The sequence below is a fragment of the Lagopus muta genome, chromosome 15 (assembly GCF_023343835.1).
Source record: "Lagopus muta isolate bLagMut1 chromosome 15, bLagMut1 primary, whole genome shotgun sequence".
NCBI classification, from domain to species: domain Eukaryota; kingdom Metazoa; phylum Chordata; class Aves; order Galliformes; family Phasianidae; genus Lagopus; species Lagopus muta.
Genome location: NC_064447.1, coordinates 13,120,190 through 13,138,145, shown reverse-complemented (window position 1 = coordinate 13,138,145; position 17,956 = coordinate 13,120,190). Strand labels below are relative to the sequence as shown.

At 40.3% G+C, this 17,956-nt stretch overlaps 1 protein-coding gene across 11 annotated transcripts in view; it reads left to right on the top strand.

Moving 5' to 3' along the window:
• The window catches only part of SUN1 (Sad1 and UNC84 domain containing 1), a 31,744-nt gene that overhangs the window by 10,023 nt on the left and 3,765 nt on the right, over positions 1-17,956 (top strand). For 4 of the 11 annotated variants that reach the window (XM_048961460.1, XM_048961467.1, XM_048961466.1 and 1 more), the window contains 17 exons: positions 5,454-5,645; positions 5,955-6,145; positions 7,124-7,150; positions 7,250-7,444; positions 9,002-9,124; positions 10,039-10,122; positions 10,435-10,545; positions 11,874-11,972; positions 12,628-12,721; positions 12,823-12,881; positions 13,909-14,054; positions 14,193-14,423; positions 14,659-14,745; positions 15,135-15,178; positions 16,002-16,137; positions 17,006-17,260; positions 17,715-17,799. In XM_048961460.1, coding sequence (XP_048817417.1) covers positions 5,454-5,645; positions 5,955-6,145; positions 7,124-7,150; positions 7,250-7,444; positions 9,002-9,124; positions 10,039-10,122; positions 10,435-10,545; positions 11,874-11,972; positions 12,628-12,721; positions 12,823-12,881; positions 13,909-14,054; positions 14,193-14,423; positions 14,659-14,745; positions 15,135-15,178; positions 16,002-16,137; positions 17,006-17,260; positions 17,715-17,799 — 2,159 coding nt within the window. Of the gene's footprint in view, positions 1-5,453; positions 5,646-5,954; positions 6,150-7,123; positions 7,151-7,249; positions 7,445-9,001; positions 9,125-10,038; positions 10,123-10,434; positions 10,546-11,873; positions 11,973-12,627; positions 12,722-12,822; positions 12,882-13,908; positions 14,055-14,192; positions 14,424-14,658; positions 14,746-15,134; positions 15,179-16,001; positions 16,138-17,005; positions 17,261-17,714; positions 17,800-17,956 lie in introns of all 11 variants that reach the window. The other 7 variants (XM_048961461.1, XM_048961465.1, XM_048961464.1 and 4 more) reach the window with 7 other exon arrangements.

Here is a 17,956-nt window from a genome sequence, read left to right as displayed (position 1 = left end):
GCTTTCGTGGTAAGTAGAGAGCCTCTCTGCAGAGACGTGCTTGAGTGGGTCTGTTCTGAAATGTGTCCTCAGTGCAGGAGGGTGTATGTGCTGAACTGATGGGACAGTGATGGAGGCAATGACTCAGTGTTTATTAGTTGCTATGGGTAGATGAGTCCCCACCTAGTTACACTTTCTGTTTTCTCTCAGAATGTCACCAAATTCTTCCATGTTTGTTAGATCTTTAATGTTGTTTGTACATCCTTATTGTTGCTAGAAGTCACATATTGATCACCTTAAAATCAAAACTACCTGTTGTGTAAATATAAAAATGTCTTCTAATCAACTTTTCTTGTACTTTTTTAATTAAACTGACCATTAGATTGTACTGAAATCATTTCAGTTTTCTAAAAAAAGAAACTCCACCCAGAACTCTGCAGTCGTTGCTGTTTGCAGTGCAGTGCAGACAGTTGTTGTGGTGCCCGTTGGAGTTTTTGAATGCTAACAGAGCAGATTGGCTGTGGATTAAATCCATCTCGTTTTTCCTGTTGAGTTAATAAATGCATTTTGAAGCCAGTATGCATGAAAGGGTCTGAGTGACTGCTTGGCTTAATTTCAGCTTTAAAAAAATGATTGCTCATTAAGATGGAGTGAGATTTGTTTCTTCTGTGCCTGTATATCATGGCTGTGTATTTGATGTGTGTTAACTCCGTGTTTTGTTTGGAGAACGCTTGGCTGCTTGCCTACAAACCAGAAATTGGCAAAACCGTGCGATGACCAATTAATAGTAATTCTTCCTTTTGTGTGCTCTGAAGTTGAGTAGCTTTGTAGTTTTGAGGACTGGGTTGGGGTTCATTTTCTTATCTATACGCTGATGTCAGCAATTTTTGCAAAACTGAATGCATGACTGTTTTACCCATTAAAAGCAATTGCAGCTGTTCCTCAGGTCTTAGGAAAGCACTGGGTGCAATGTTGCTTAATACAGGTGTGCTTTCCAGCATCAGGAAAGAGCGTGCAGGACAGCAGGAGATGCCCTGATTCTTCAGGAGGTTTAGGCAGTTTGTTTGGTTTGATGTCTCACGGTGTATCTTCGTTAAAAAGAGCTGCAGAATTGTCTAATTTGATTTCTTTCCCTGAGTTTTATATTTGTCTGAAACAATACTACTATTTCTAACTGTGCAAGCTTCTCCAACTATTTTTTTTCTTGCAGAGGAGGGGAAAAAATAGAAGTCAGTATTACCTTAAGAAATGAAGATTGTTAACTCTGGGCCTTTTTTTTGTGTCTTGCAAAGAATATTACAGAAGTGAAGCTCAATAGTGTGCTCAAACTATCATGGATTGGAACCAGGCTGAGCTGCATTGCTGTTCTTGCCCACTGTCAGATAGGAGTTTGTTTCTCTCCCAGGCAAGCAGGGATACCGTGTGAGCGTGGCTGGCTGCCAGGAAGGGAGTGTGCAGAGCAAGTGCTGTTAGAAATCTGGAGCGCAGTTTAATTTGATGGTAGTTCTTGTGCAGAAGGTAACTGGAGTGTTTGGCTTCCTACATGAACAAGGATGGTCGTGTTGCAAAACTGAGGAATCGCAGAGAAGTTTTTGTGGAAGGGGAGAGTTGCATCTACTGGAGCGTGCTGACATGGTGTTTCACTGCGTTACATGTTAGGGCTGCCTAAGCTGACTCTTAAAAGTGGGCTTAATGAAGGCAGATGGTTAGTCTGAAATTAATTCCATCATTGTAACTTTTCTTTAAATTGAAAGGAAAGATCAGACAGTGCTCTCTAAACTTCCTCATGGAAAATGGTGTGATGTTCAAAAAGTAAAGTGATGGGGGAAACTGCCTGGTGCAGAGCCTGCTTTCAGGGTCCATAGGTGAGCTGCAGTCTCGCTTTGTGCTTCTCCTCTCGTTCTTTGGGTCTGATAATATTTGAATAATCTCAAGTGAGGTTGATTTCAGCAGAGCTGATAATCCCAAGTGTTTCCATGCTGAAGCTCCTCCTCCCCTGCCCACTGGCCCACATTGGCTTCACTTTATATCTGATAACACTCGTTCTGCTTTCGGCAATTGGATCTTTACAGAATCTGGGAGTTTCTCTAAAGGAACTTGCTTGTGTGTGCAGCTTTGCAGGAAAGTTCATTGAAGTTAGATAGCACAGAGCTATTAATAGAGTTGGCTGTGAGCTATTAAAAGGATTTCTATTAATACTCCCAGTGGTTGCTCTGAATTCATAACTGTAGCGGTTCTGCTTTGTGCTTTTAATCTTCCAACTCAAATCTGAAAAGCACTGAGCTGAAGTAACTGAATAACCTTTATCCTCCTCGAGCTGCAGGCCAGACCTGTGAGTCTCACTCATCTGTCAACACATGATTTCCTCCCCACCCCTCGAGCTGCTCTCTCCTTGTAGTCACCCACCTTCAGGGATGCCCTTTTTGTACCTCTCAGGTACTTTTAGCACTTTTCTCTTTCCAAACATAATGAGATTTTTGGCTTAACTTTTGGGTCACTGTACTACATCACATACATCTCTTTGTAAAAGTGGATTAAAGGAAGACTATCTGTATTTTTTTACACACGTTCTGGGACTGGCCAAAGCCATGACTACAGCTTGAGGTGGTGTCCATCAGTTAATGTAAGTGATGCTCTCCTCACAGAGCAAATGGACGTCACATACTGTATGCACATGATGTCTGTTTGGTTCTACATCTCCTAGGTGCACTGCATTCTTCTATCACAATCTTAAGTAATCATGAACCTTACTGCCCACTTCTTTCCAAAGAGTACTTATAAATTACATTTCATGCCCTCTAGAGAAAAGGTGATGTGTGCTAAAACTGGCAGGTATCATTTTCATTCTGCTTACCAAGTTATAACTTTGAATTGACCACTGAAGTGGGTATCTTCTAGGAGCTCATGTGAAGGAGGTACCAAGGGCACAGCTGGGAGTAGATGTGAGGCTGCTGAGGGCAGAGGTGTGCCAGCAGCCAGGGGAGCTGTCGGGAGGAAGGAGCCCATCTGCACTGTTACATATTACCTAGGAGCACGGGCTAATTGCATCCTGCCTTCAGTAAGTTGTTTGGTTAGTCTTATGCATTTGGTGGGAATAATATCAAAGTGTAGGTTCATTTCTGTCCTTTGGAAGAAAGGCCTGGTTGTTTTTTTTCTTGTCAATTTGTAAATTTAGTTTCTTCTGTGGAAGGAAAAGATCTAGCTTTCCAAAACTTGAAACTGAGGTGGGAAATTAAGGGAGCTCTCCATCCTGTCCTGTCTTTGGAGACTTTCTTTCAATATGAAGAGGGTTATTTTCTTGCATAAATGGGAGAACCTCTCTTGTTAGCCTAGGGGAAAAGATACAATGATTTTCTGTTGTCAGGTTTTTGTTAAAGGTGGTGGGGCCAACTCCAAGCTGGGTATTCAACCCAAACAGTTACCAGTGCTCATTGAGATACCCAGTACCAACAAGTGTTCGCAAACAGAAACAAATGAGCTGGTTACAGCTGTCAGCCTGCCCTGTGTACTTTGTATTCTTGTGAATTGAGTGTCTGTAAGAAATGCTGGGGGCAGATAAGGATAAGCAAATGCACAGTGGCAAGTGTAAATAGCAAAATGAGTTCTGAAACAAGTGGTAGGGAGGGACCCAACTGTGAGCTATTGAGACTCTGATGATTTCAGAATGGACAGCAGGAAGAGTCACATTTGACCTGTCTTCTCACTTCACCTCTGTCAGAACGCAAGCCTACATTTATCGTTTTTGAAATCACTGTATGAATTGTTACTCTGTGCCTTTCCTTGTGTGAAAACAGATGTAGTTGATACTTGGAAGCTCCTGGCTATTTCAATGTTCCCTTACCCCAAATACAGAGAAGGACTGATCACAACTCATGCACTAAAGCATGCTGGGTTTATGTGAAGCAGTGTTGGAGGCTCCTGCCTTGCCCAAGGTTGTGCTCTGTATGGGCAGCACTGGCAGGGCAGATCAGTGAGATGGAACAGGTGGTGCCACAGGCCTGCTGCCAGATCTGAGTACCTCTGGGCAATAGGAGTTATTTCAGACAGACCGGTCTGGTCCTGTGGGCCGAATGCCTGCCTGCTGCTGGAGCACCCAGCTGTTTGCCTGCAGTGTGCTGGCTGGATTAGGCTTTTTAGGTGGAACTTCCCATTTGTGTGCTCCAACTCTGTTGTATCCTACATGCAAGTCAGAAACTCATTTCAGAAGCACCCACCTTTCAGAGCTACGTCACTGCTTGGGGTGCTGCTGCTGGGACTGCCCCCGTTAACTTGTTTGCATGCTAGAGTAATACATTACATATCACGTGATTACTTTGTGATGTTCTGGGGTTTTCACACACTGTGAGAAAAGTTTTTGCATTCAGAAGATTGTTTTTGCAATAATACTTGCTGCAGCAGCTTTTGTATTCTGGAGAGCATCCATTTCAAATTCAGACTGCACAATAGGATCTATTGAGCTCTACTTTATTTGCTTATTCCAGGGGCTCTTGGGGGCAGGAGCCTCTATAGGTAACACTTCATACCTTCTCAGTTTTCTTTTCTCTTCCTTTTGTTTTTGAGAGAGATGTTTAAAAATAAATAAATAAATAAAAAGATGGGTGGGGAGATAAAAGGGCACCCAACTCCCAGAGCATTCAAGTAACTGCTGTTCCAGCTCTGTGTAACCCTGAGAAGACTCCAATGGAATGCTGGCCTAGAGCAGTTGTGTTGGGATGCTTTGGTTCACCATGCTGTAGGACTTGAGCTTCTGCTGCACGACGTGCTGTAATGACAAGCTCTGCTCCATTGCATAACTGAATGTTTCCTTTCATTGCAAGAACAAGTATTCTGCTCTAGGCTAAACTTCTGTCTTAGTAAATGCATGTCTTATTGATTCTTCTGCTTAATCTGTTTGTATTTGCCTTGCTCTGCTGTTGCATGCTCTGTCTTCATTGTGAGTTCTTATGAAGCTTCTGAAAGAATCAAGTGTGCGCGTGTGGATTTGATTTCTGGCATACTGGAATGAAGCTTACTTACATGTGTGTTTGCCTCTGGGATAAAACAGCAAGCAAAAAATTGAATTAAAAAAAGACAAAGGAGAATTAAGTGTCACCTTGTGACATAGAATGCATCATGATTGTTTTATTTGCAGCAAGGCATGGGAAAGCAGCTTTGTGTCGTAATGGTTTCGTCTCTTAGATTGGTGCTAAAAGCGCCATGTCTGAGGCTCACAATGCCTGCTCTGCCTCAGCTGCAGGTGTGGTTTCCATGGTATTTGTTTCTTTCTTGTGGTTTGCTTTCTGTTTGTTAAACCTGTAATAGGAATTGCTCTTTGTGCTCCTGTTATCTGGGTAATATTGCATGTCCTGTGGAACTTGCTTCGTAACCCCAGATAAATTGCTTTTAATTGGAGCTTAGTCTAGCTTGGAGGGCATGCTCATTTCTAGGGGGATTTTCTCTTGAATTCTAACTCTTCTGTTCTTATTTTGTTTTAGTTCAAGTTATTCTTCAGATGCTTTGGATTTTGAGATCGAACACAAAATAGATCCAGTGTTTGATTCACCAAGGATGTCACGGCGTAGTTTGCGGTTAGCTGCTGCAGGAGTTAATAAACCAGACAGTGCCCGAAATATCCTCCATGACAGCTCTTACTCCGGGAGCGTCACTTTCAGGGAACAGTCTTCTAAGTAAGCATTTTCTATCCTCACAAGTTAATTTCTTGGTTGCAGTCTTGAGAATTCCTGTCTGAACACGATAAAGCAGGAATGGATTACTTGCTGTTTCATTTCTTGTTCTCAGTTTAATGTCATAATTTAGAGTGTATGGTTCACAATGAATTCTTTGTAAAACTGCAGGAGCACAGAAGTAAGATTGTGGCTGCCCAGTTACATCAGTGCTGAAAAAGCTTGTCTTTTGATTAAATTCTTTCATAAGTGAAAAACAGAAACTTGTATCTGTTAGTGCTCTTCTTGTTTTCTCATTGCTTTGTTTTCTAGCATGGTGAAGCAGCGCAAAAGCATAAATAAACAGTCTGGCAGTGTGAGAGACATGCCAAGGAAACATCTGTCCAGCTCTCCCGTTTTTAACCAAAGCAGCTTCCTCAGCCGTGCCAGCGATACGTCGATGGTGTCCACTGTGCTGGATGAGTCTTCGATTCGAGAGCAGACAGAAGTTGATCATTTCTGGGGTAGGTCGTGGATGCTATTGGTCATATCAGACTGTCAAAGCTGCTTACAGGTTGTGTGTGAACGTTTTCACATCTTCCCTCTCTTGCTCACCCATTTTCCCATCGTGCTCCCTGTGTGTACTTCTACTTTTATGTAGGTGTCTGCTTTGCTGAGATGCCTGCTGGAAATTCATTCACAACTCCATTGTGTGAACGTTGGTGAACTTGTGTCTTTATTGTTTCAAAGTGTTGGTAGAATAAACTTGTAAGTTCATGAAGTTTCTCTTGAAAAGCCAAAGGAAAGGCATATTTGTTTGTTACAGGTGGAAATGTGTTGGAATGTAAAGTGCCTTAACCTGAAAGTTTGAAGTTGGTGATGCCTCAAAGATTTCCTGGGGGTTTTTGTGTATGATTGATTAATAGTTTTTCCTAAGTGTGAACAAGCATCCTCTTCTGGAGTCAACCTCTTAATCTGAAGAGAAAATGTGAGAGTCGCCTTCATAAAGTGTTGTGTAGGAGATCAGCAACTTACTGTAGCACCCAGTTCAGACTGCTTGTTTCCAGTCAGTGCGTTTGTGACTGTCCCAGAGTGAGAATACAAAGAATTGTTTCAATTTTAGTAGAAAGCTGGTAAGACTTGGGTTACTTGTCTGTGGTAGCACTGTATTTTATAGATCCAGATTGAAAAGTAGTTACTAAGCAAGAAAAGCAGTGTAAGTTTGTGATTAGCTGCCTTGAAGTGAAATGGGAGGTAAGAGAAAGTGTAATTGTCATCCATACTTGACTGCTTCTGTGACAGGACACTTCTCATATCCTGTTATGATAGGATATATGAATCTTCTCCTGTAATGGACTGAAAAATGTTAGATCTTCAAGTGACTTTTCTTTGCAGTCATAAAGTTAGCAGGACCCCAGCTTTGAGTTCACAGCACACATCATAGTTGCTCGTGGGGCTTTTCTTATCTTTGTGAACAAATTTTTTTTCTTTCTTCTTTGAAGGTCTTGATGATGATGGTGACCCTAAAGGTAACTACGCCTTTCTTTTGCTTCTCTAAGAGTTCTGTTTAATGGTGACTAATGACCTTAATAATTCTTGCACTGAATGTCCTGCTCCTGGTTCCCTAGGTAGTGATGCCACGCTCCTGCAGAGAAATGGTGATATAGCAACAGCAGAAACGCAGACTACAATGATAAATGGCTACACGTGCAGTGACTGCAGCATGCTGTCTGAACGAAAGGAGGTTCTTACAGCGTACTCTGCTGCTCCTGGGCCATCTTCCAGGATTTATTCCAGGGACAGGAGCCAGAAGCATGCATCTAGTAAGTAACTTTCTCTTGTGCTTTCCCTGAGTAGTAGAACAGTATGTGGCTTAGTTGATACATTTTTGCACAGTGCTAATTAAGTACCGCTCCTACCCTGTTATATCTATTAATAACGAAATTCTTGTGATTCTTTTACCTTTTACGTGTCGGATGAACCTCCTCGTATCCTAATAGATTACATGATTAAACTGACACAGAGCACGATGGGCTGTTCATCCAGCACAGGTGTTCAAGCATCTCTTGATCTGTCATTGGACCTACATTTGTCTCTCCATGGATTTTCACATAGGAACTTTTTCAATGCGGTCCCAATTTCTGATGTGATTTGAATTTTCAAGATGGAGCAGAACCATTATTTCAGCAGTGCCTCTGTTGCCCAGGGAATTTCTGAGGAAGAACTCTTTCTTCTCACATAACCTTCCAGTGTTTATTTAGGAGCTGAACCTCAACCACTACAAGAACTGAACTCCAAAGGGCAGGACTGTTTTCAAGTTGACTTGTAGTGCCTACGTTCCTGAAGCATGGAACTGAATCTTCAGTGAATGTTCTGCCTTTCCAAGGCAATCTCTGTTCTCTGCAGAGTTGGCCTCATGTCTTGGTGTCTGCCTGCCTCTTGCATTGCACCCTGAGCTTCTTGATGCTTGGTGGTCCTCACTAATCACTACTCAGGTGTTTCTTTAGTGGCCTGAAATTGAAGGGGAAAAAAAAAAAACAAAGGACTCTGTAGATGTGTTATTCTTTAATGATGTATATTTCCAGTTAGCTGTAAGCCTTTGGATTTTGGGCTGCATGGTGCAACTTTAAATACTTAAGGCAAGTTTTCCTTTTTGGAAACTGTGTGGCATAGGTAGGAATTCTGTTGTCTTGACATAATGAGCTGCTTAGCAACACTGTATAAAAGCTGTTCTGTTTTCCAGAGTTTGTATTCACCAAGGAGAATCTTAAAAATGAGCTCATCTTCACATGTTCTCCTGAACTTGAATCTGATGTTTGGGTTAAATGAGTGCTGGGATCGAGGAGCCCGAAATCATGACAGGCTTCTGAAATGTGGCTGTTTCTAAGAAGCAGCATGGAGAGCTTCATCCCTGCTGCTCTAAAGGAGAAGCATCTCTAAAGCACTTGAGGCAGACCACTGCAGTATCTTTCTTATTCCAGCGTAAAGGGGAGGAGAAGATGACAAGTTATCTCCCTTTCAAACCAGAATTGTTTGGAGTTTTGGCATCACAAAATCAATATCAGAAAACTTTAGTTATGTAAGGAAGGATTTTGTTGCTATTTGTTGGAGTTTTTAATTCTTACTAAGAAGGTACTCTTGCCTTCAAGGCAGATACCTTGGCGTTTCCTGCAGGTTGCATAGTCCATGCAAAAACATTGGCCTGTAATTCCTAATGCATCCAGACTTCTCGATTCGTGCTTGCTGAACTTTCATACTCCTGGCTAGCCTGAAGCTTTTGATGCTTAGTTCTCACTTTTCTGCAAGCTAATGCTCACTGGCGAGTAGAGGTGCACCTCTTTGCAGGTAAATAATTTGTGTTCACACTTCTTTTCCAATAGGAGGCACGTATTTCTACGTCAGTAAGATTCTGCGATTGGTCAAACATACTGCAGCATCTCTTGCATCACTATTAGTGCAACTATTTCAAATGGTTTTGCTGAAGCAGAGTTATGAATCTAAAGGTACCTTTTCAGTTGTCTTTCTTGGTTTCCACACAAAACTAGTGTGTGTTTTTTGTTCTTTGTCTTTTTTCTGGACTTCTATGGCACTATGATGTTTATCTATATCCTGGCTGGCTCCTATTTTCCTATCTTTTATTATTTTTTAATTCTCTCACTTGTGCTACACTTTGCTTATTTTTCTTCTGTTTTCAAAATACCAAACATCTTTGTTACAGTTAAGATCCATGTGTTGGTTTCCTATATTTTTTTTTACTAGGAAAAGGCAGAAGTTGCTTTTCAGAGCTGTTCTGTGTCACAGCGTCAAGTCTGAACTTTTTTCTTCTTGCCCTTCAGTCCACTGCATACTCAGAGCTCTGTTATATCTGTCTTGCAAAGCTGAAAGTGCAGTTGTTGCTCTGCACATCTTGTTTCCCTTGACAAACTTCAATTCCTCTTCGTTCTTCCTTCTGCATCATATGCTCTGAGTGAAACTAAATGCTGTAAGCAGAAAGTAATTGAGTTTTTGTGATTGTATGAAACTTTTTCGATGTCCAGTCTGTTCCTTTCTACCTTAGTGCTTTATAACTTGTAAGTGCTCTCTTCTCAGTTACTTAATGTTTCTGTTGGGGACAACACGAGGATGTGGCTCATTGACAGGAATAGGAATTCAGGGATTGTTACTTAGGATTTTTTTTAAACTAACTTTACTATCTGAAAAGAGAACTCTTTTTTTTAAACAAAAATGCCCTTTTTTATTTAAAGAAGAAAAAAGCAGGATTACATGAGGTAGGCTTCTTTCAGGGTCACTGTTCAGGTTTCCTTCAGGTAACCTGGCTTCTAATAGCAATCCAAGTGAGTTTGATCAAAATCCGGTGATAGGAAAGGCTTTGAGGTTGAGAATTATGTTCTATTTATCCTTTCTGGATATATTGCAGCTCACTCAGATTACTGTGGAAGCATGAATATAAAGGAGTTTTACAGAGAGGACAGCCGCTTTGGTGTCAGTGAGGAATCAATATGTAAGTATAACCACTTCTGTTGCCTTCAGCCTTGGGCTGTGCACTGTGTTGTTGCTATGATAGCAGTTTGTGCTTCGTGCCTCTGTGGAAGCTTCAGAGTAAATGCTTGTTATCTAGCTTAAATGCAGAGGGCAGAAAAGTGATTCCCATTCTATACCCTTGCCCCAGACAAGTTTTAGCCTGTTGGAATTTGCTTGATGTTTTTTGGCTTGGTAACTGCTAATGTGAAGTCGACTTGTTCACGTTGTCTTGTAACATTCTTGATTTGATCCTGGCTTTGTCCCATTAATCATCTGTTACCACAATCAACAGGTGATGACTGTAAGGGGAAGAAACAGCTTGAAATACACACCACAGAGCACATGCAATCCTCCAGGGCTAAAAGGGTAGCAAGGACCATTTCGCACATCTTTTCTTATGCAGGTTGACTGGGACCTTTTTTATTTTGCTTTTATTTTGCATCAATCTGTTAATCATTCATATTGTTTTGTTGTTTTTGTCTTTATCCATTGAGTAGACTAAAATGTGCAGCGTTGGGGAAATTGATTTACTTAACATCTTTTTCATTTTGATTTATTGTGCTGATATTGGCTTTTGTGCAGGCTTGGTAAGCTGCTTATGTAGTTAAAACAAAGTGTGATGAAGGCATACAGCTTGTGCTTGAGAAAGAAAATTCAGATTGCTAGCTTATTGTGCTTTGGGAAGTCCATACTCTTGATAGGTGGAGAGCTGCCTTTAAATAAAAGCAAGATACAAGGTATTGATATACAGATCGTTTGAATAAAGGGTTTTTAACATCTTATTTTTGTTCTAGTGATAGTCAATTTTTGCAGGAATCTTATATAGTGATAGAATCTTCCCTGTGAGATGGGCGTTCCCTAGCTTGAATGGCAGAGGCATCAAGAATCTGTTTGAATGCTCTTTGTTCAGCAAAGGAAAATGATTTGAGACACTTCATTCACCTAAATGCTTTGCAAAATATTGGGTTGGTATACCTATAGTCCCTCAGATTAACCCAGACATGGCTGCTAATCTGAAAGTGTAGGATTACTTTCTAAGTTGTTTGGTAGTTTGTTCCATATGGAGCAGTGCTAGCTGTGCATACAGTAACTGTTGGCTTCTGGGGGGTTTCAGTTACTGCATTTTGTCTTAGCATGCTGCATTTGACTTTTGCCTTCAGAGACTCAAAACTGACATTGTATTGCTTGCATCCTGCATTCAGTACTGAATGTCTGGTTATCAATACATAGAATTATCAATTTTTTCTCTAGAATTTTAAACTTCAAGAATTTCCTCTTTTTAAACATGACTGGATAGTAAACTTGGTGTAAAATCTAGAACAAGAAAGATGTATGAAAAGTAATGTTTAAAGCATATTTTTATGGGAATAATTTCTTTCCGTTATCAGTTGCACTTGGCTTGCTTATCTAAATGCCATGCTACAAAATGTGAACTTTGGCTGTTGTGAAGAGGGAAGTGGTTTTCTTACTGCGCAGGGGTTGTTGTCCATTACATCTATTGGTGTACAAGAGAATTCTGTTTCTAAATTGTCTTGCTTTTACTTAGATTCGTATTTATTGGTGGTTTAATTTGCTTTTAAATAGTGAGAAAAACAAGTCTGTAGATTGCTGAAGGGTATGGTTTAATACTGTGCAGAGCACGTAGTGGTCAGGGGATGGAGGCTTTTCTACTGCATGTATTCAAAGAACCTGATTTGTATGTTGCCACATAGTTAATTTGTTATAATCTAGGTTACTTTGTGCTGCACGTGTTGCGAACGGTGGGAGCAGCTGGATGGTTTGTGTCCCAGAAGGTGTTGGCTCTCCTTTGGCTGGCCATTCTTTCCCCAGGTTACTACCCTGATTTGTGTGTATGTCTGTGTGTTGCCTGTTCCTTCTTGACAGATAGGAAGTTTGCAGTAGCTGGCTGACACTAATTCTGCTGTGCTTACTCTGGAGCTTGCATAACTTGAGTGCACAAGCTGCTGTGCTGTACTGACCAAAGCATGCTTAGTGAGAGAGCATCCTTCTGCTCACAGGTGTAGTGGGACACGAGCTAGTCTGCTTCTTGAGGGACTGAGTGTGTTAACAGCCCAGATGAGGGGTGTCAAAAAGAATGGGGTGTGTTTGGTTTGGAATTTGCTTCCTGCCATGGCATTCCTCTTAGTGAACTCACTCTGCTAATCTGTGCATTTCTTGAAGCATGCTGAGCTCTTTAGTGTGTGATAACTTGGACTTGATGTTTCTTGCTGAATTTTCAGAAAGATACTGTTGTAACCAGTGAGATCTCATCTCCTTGCATGGCTGCTATTTTTGTTGAGTAGCTGAGGTTATAGTGCTGTCATACTGTGATGTACTGTGAGATACATCTAGATGTTAGTAATCTGTGTGTTGCTTGTGCTCGTGCATTTCTCTGCTCTGCAAAGTACTCTAGGCCACAGCTGCATGTCCCTTTTTGGTGTCCTTGAACATGTGGTGCAGTAATGTCACCTCTTTTGTCTTCCAGGGAGAGCAGCTTCTGGCATCTTCAGGTTGCTTAGAGCTGGCTGGAATCAGCTTCTTGCTCTGATGTCTTTGCTGAAGGTGTTTATTCTTAGAAAGTATGTATCAATTATAAATCTTCTGTGAGCAAGTTCTGTTCCCAGTTATCAGATGAAATATGATAATATGATTTCTTGCAAACTTTCTTCTCTTTCTCTAGATGCCTTCCAAAGGTTTCCAGGCTATTGCTGTTTCTCATCCCACTGCTGTTTCTACTAGGTATGTGAACTTACAGATTTCATAGCAGTCAGTGTATGCTTACTACTGCTTCAGCAAAGAAGTACTTCTGGTTGGACTGTGGGATCATGGGGAAGATACAGAAGCTAAAAAGCCAAGTTTTGGTTTGTGAACAGTTTGTGAATGCTTCCAGAAAGTACTGGTGTGTCAGCGGGTTCTTGTTTCACGAAACTTCAATTTCATAGAGCTTTTCAGACATAGCAAGTAATTGTAAAAACACTGCAGTGCATTGCTCCCTTTCACAGGAGCAGCACTGAGCTCATAAAGAATCAGCTTTTCATTGTGTCAACCTGCATAAAAGCTGATGGCTTTTGGTTGCTGTCAGTGTGTTTATGGTTTTTTATTAATGCATTCTTTCTCTCCATACTTACTTTGCTTGAAATACCTTAGATTAGCTGGCAGTGTTCCAGGCCAGTTGTCTTCTTTGAAAGAAACTCCTATTGAAAGTATTTACTGAAGACACTGGGCTATTTTTGAGAAGCATTTTCGTGTCTTTTTATATCCTCAAAAAACTTCTCAGAGACATGAGGAGTTGTATGGAGAATAAGAAAGCAAGAAGATATTCTGTGTAGAAAATGCTGTTTCTTCTCACTAAAATATTGCAGAAATAAGTACAATCTTTGTCAAATTCTGTGTTTTCATGGAAGCATAAATTTTCTCAGACTTCTGCTAGACATTATGCAGTGTGGTGTGTAGTAAATAGGCAAGATGTTTTCCAATAAGGTAAAAATTGTCAGTGAGTTGTGGCCTGTCATATTCAACAGGTGAGATCTGTGTCCCAGGGGAGCAGTAGCATAAGATTAAGGTTAAGAACGTATCATATATTAGCAGGAATCACCTGCAAGTGGTACTGATACTGCCTAATGCTTCTGGGTGCTTACCTTAACAGTTTTGAAATTGCCTCATGTAGATAACTTTTATTCAGGCTGGAGTAGTTTACTGTGTGGCAAAACATAAAATAATTTGTAGATTGAACTCCCTTTTTTGCTTTTGTTTTTGCTCACTGAAGGTTTATGGTTCTGGGGATTTGACAGCTTTGTTGCACTGTTGCCTCTGTTGAACCGGACAAGAATTGATAAAGTGCAGAGCACAGATGACTCTATTTATGTCCCTGGTCCACAACCTGATTCTTCTCATTCTGTACAGCCTCCAAAGGTAAGGGAGAACAGTCTGGGTGAGAACTTTCCCTTCAGACCTCCTAACTCCCCTGTCTTTGGCATTTTGCAATAACCACTTGACCCCCACGAGTAATAAAAATTATTTCTATATGTTAAATGAATCTTTCTACCTTAGGATACCATAAATATATTTGATTCTGCTCGTATAAATGAGCTGGAAAAGCAGATGGCCTTCGTGTCTGACAAATGCCATCATCATGATGAAGAATATAGCAAAGTGCTGCTTCTACTCCATAATCTTCAAGATCAGGTTGCCCAGATGGGTGACAGAAATGAAATCTTGAAGCTAATAAGAAATGTGATGGATCAACATCTTAAAGATAAGAGGCTGGAGGAAAAGGTAACGGTAAGTCAATTACTGACCATTTCTGAGACTGATCAGAGCACTGTTCTGTTAATGCTGTTGATCAGTGATGTGACTTCTTAGGATTCTCTTTGTGGGGTGGAGTTGACTTATCCTGTCATTTACTGTGTAACAGTTATTTAGCATTCTTGAAAGCTTTGGTCACAGAATGAATGAAACACCATTTTAGCGAAGCACTTTGTACTCAAAGTATGCTGCCTTCTTTCCTGTTTTTAAGACTGACTTCCTGGCTTTACATCAAGAGCACAACTTGCGCATCGTAACGTTGGAAGATCTTCTTAGAAAACTCTCTGCTGAGTTTAAGGTATGAAAGTTAGCTTTTCTAGCTAGATATAATAGTAATGTTCTGATGAAATAGGCAACAAACTATTTATTTTCTTCTGTCCTCAAACCTAGTTTACTTCACACTAGCTTTGAACATTTGTTTCACTGCATGAAACAACACGTTGTTTCGCTGCTAGTGTTCATTCTTTTCTCCATTCTTGTCAGTGTTTTCAGTTCAAAGGTTAAAAATTGACCAGGAAGGTGGGTGCTATTTGGGATAAAATCATACTGTACGGAGGCACAAACAGAAGTAGGAACACAGCCTCGTATAGGTGGTGCTAGAATGTCTTACTTTTTTACTTGATTCACTTGTTTTTTGTCTGTCACTTGTGTTATTGTGTTAAACCAAACTTCTGTTCTTGTTTTTAGGACATTCAGAAGGAACTTGAAATAGCCAAAGCAAAAGCAATAAGGTATGAGCACTTAATTTTTTGTCTAGCTTTGTAGCTCACTAATGGTGATAGGCTTTTTTTTAAATACAGCTATCAGTTATTAGTTGTGACAGACTTCTTGTGCTTTTACAGACATGTAAGATTTCTTCCTCAAACTGCTTAGCATACAGTGATCGGTTTTGATGCATCATATTTTTAACTTGTTAAATCTTATCAACTCTCACTTTCAGCCATGGTTTTGGTTTGTCAGACAAACTGCTGCCTGCTAACATCCAGTGTAGTATCAGGAAAAAAAAAAACACAATTTCACTAAGTAGTTCCCTGTTGGGAGGAGGAAACACTTTGTGAATTCTTATTTTTACATTTAATTGAAATAGCTTTGGAATGTTGGCTACTGCTTTCCATAGCACACACTGAGTGCTGATGAGCAGTAGTTGTGTAACCTGTGCTTACAGGCTCAGCTGAAGACAGTAACTTCATAGGCAGGTGTTAAGGTAACTTGAAACTTGCTCTAATCAGTGACCAGTTCAAGCAAGTAAAGCTTGGCTGGTCTGCCAAACTAGGAATCTGTATTTGTCTGAGTTACTGAGTTGTCAGTGGGATGATGTCCTGAAAGTCATTGCTTCTGGATTTGTTCAGAATTCTGAAATATTTTACTTCTATTATCTTCATCCTAAGGATCTGAAAGCCTTCAAGGAACTGCAAGCTTATGATGTCTATCTCAATGGATAACTGAACTAGGAAAGCACTTTGTATTTAGACAAATGTATTCTCATGCCTTTAGAATTTGATGGAATGATTGAAACTAATTGTTTCCTAATTTTTGGCTATTTGTTTTTGTCAGAGATGGTGATGAACATAACCAACTCTTATCCAGAGTTAAAAAGCTGGAACTAGAGTTGTCTCAAGTGAAATCAGAGCTGTCAACTGGAGAAAGTGTGAAGACAAGTTATGAGAAAATGGATGTTATTCATGAAAAAGTAAGTTCTGGCAACCATCCTAGTGAAAGTCAGACTAGATTTTGTTCACAAACTTTTTTTAAAAGGCACTGCTAAAGTGATATAGGAGTAATATTCATCTTAAGAAAACAGCAGTGCTTCATGGAGTGGTACGATGATCTTTTTTTTCCCATTATTGGTAGCACTTTACTAGGTGAGCTTGTGGTCTGTTTTTCACAATGGCAGCTTCGTTTGCATTTGAGATAATGCAGTGTCAGTTGAATGCACTGTACTGTGCTGTTATAGTGCCATCTCATGCAAATGTGGAAAAGGAACTCATGTAAGCAATGCTAGGTTTGTCATCTGGGACTTCTGTTAAAAATCATGCTTTATTTCTTTAAACTTCTGTAAGGTTCAGTTTGAACGTAGTCAATAAAATGCAGCAGTCCTTAAGTTCTTATTTTAGTCCAAGTTGATATTCCAGTGTTATCACGAGTTATTTTATCTATGTGTACAAAATCAAAGTATGCCATAGGTGAATAGTCACTGAAGTGACTGCTTTATTAGACCTGATAAGTGTACTGCTCCCCTTAGAGTTGCCACAGTCCCTTGGAACTGTTGCAATCAACTTTTCTATTCTGAACCATCAGTCAGACTTCCTTACATAAAGCCCTTCATTAGCAGAACTTTTAGCTGCTCCCAACCCAATGAAGCCTCCTGTTCATCCATGTCTTCTGCATAATTACCTGTTCTGATACTCTAGTGTAAGTCACTGCAGTTAAAACACATGCGAAGGCTGGGTTTCTCTGTAATACTGGAAGGATGTATTAACTTCATGTGTGCCTACTAGATGGACTTCATAAACCATTAAGTAATACTAATCATTTCTATTCTAATTGTTGGTGAATAGGTAGATGCCCAGGTTAAAGAATCTGTCAAGATGATGGTTTTTGGTGATCAGCACAAGGACTTTCCTGAATCGCTTCTCCAGTGGCTTACATCCAATTTTGTGACCAGAAGTGATCTGCAAACTTTGCTGCAGGATCTGGAGTTGCAAATTCTCAAGAATATCACTCTGCAGATGGCTGTAACAAACCAAAGAATAACATCTGAAGTAGTAACAAATGCTGTGAATAACGCAGGGATTTCTGGAATCACAGAAGCAGTGAGTCAGCTCAAGTGCTGAGTTCAATAAAATTGTCCTTTACATGCATTTAGTGGAACACAGCTGTCAATGTTAATGATTTGAAGAGGTGCCTGAAAGATTAATTGAGATGGGCAGAACTATGGGAAATTGAGTGCACTCTTACAGCAGTTGTTGGCTACTCTGAATGTGCCTTTTTTTTCCCCAGAAAAGTCTGCTATCTTGAGTACAGAAGAATTCCCAAATGATGTGGGCAGATGGGGGGAGGGTAGAGAATCCCAGTTCTGAAGAGAACATCAGGCAAGACGTAGTATGAATTTGTTTTAAGCCATTTGCTCAAGCATTTGCATCAAGCATTAAAGATCTGCAGTAGAGTGCAGCATCTCAGAGGGGGTTTGCCACTTGTCATGTGAATGTATCAGCTCTTGTCACTTCATGTTGTCTTTCCTTTCTGTTCTTCTGTGTCCACCTGTAGCAAGCACAGATCATTGTAAACAATGCATTGAAGCTGTACTCCCAAGACAAGACTGGGATGGTGGATTTTGCCTTAGAATCTGGAGGTAAACATAAGAAATACTATAATATTAGGGAAAATGGTGTACTTCCAATAAAAACATCTAAATAATTGAGAACCACAAATCTGTATGTGTGAAGGGACTGAACATCACTGAACTTATTATGGAAAGTGTACAATCTTTCAGTCTTCTGAAGTGAAAA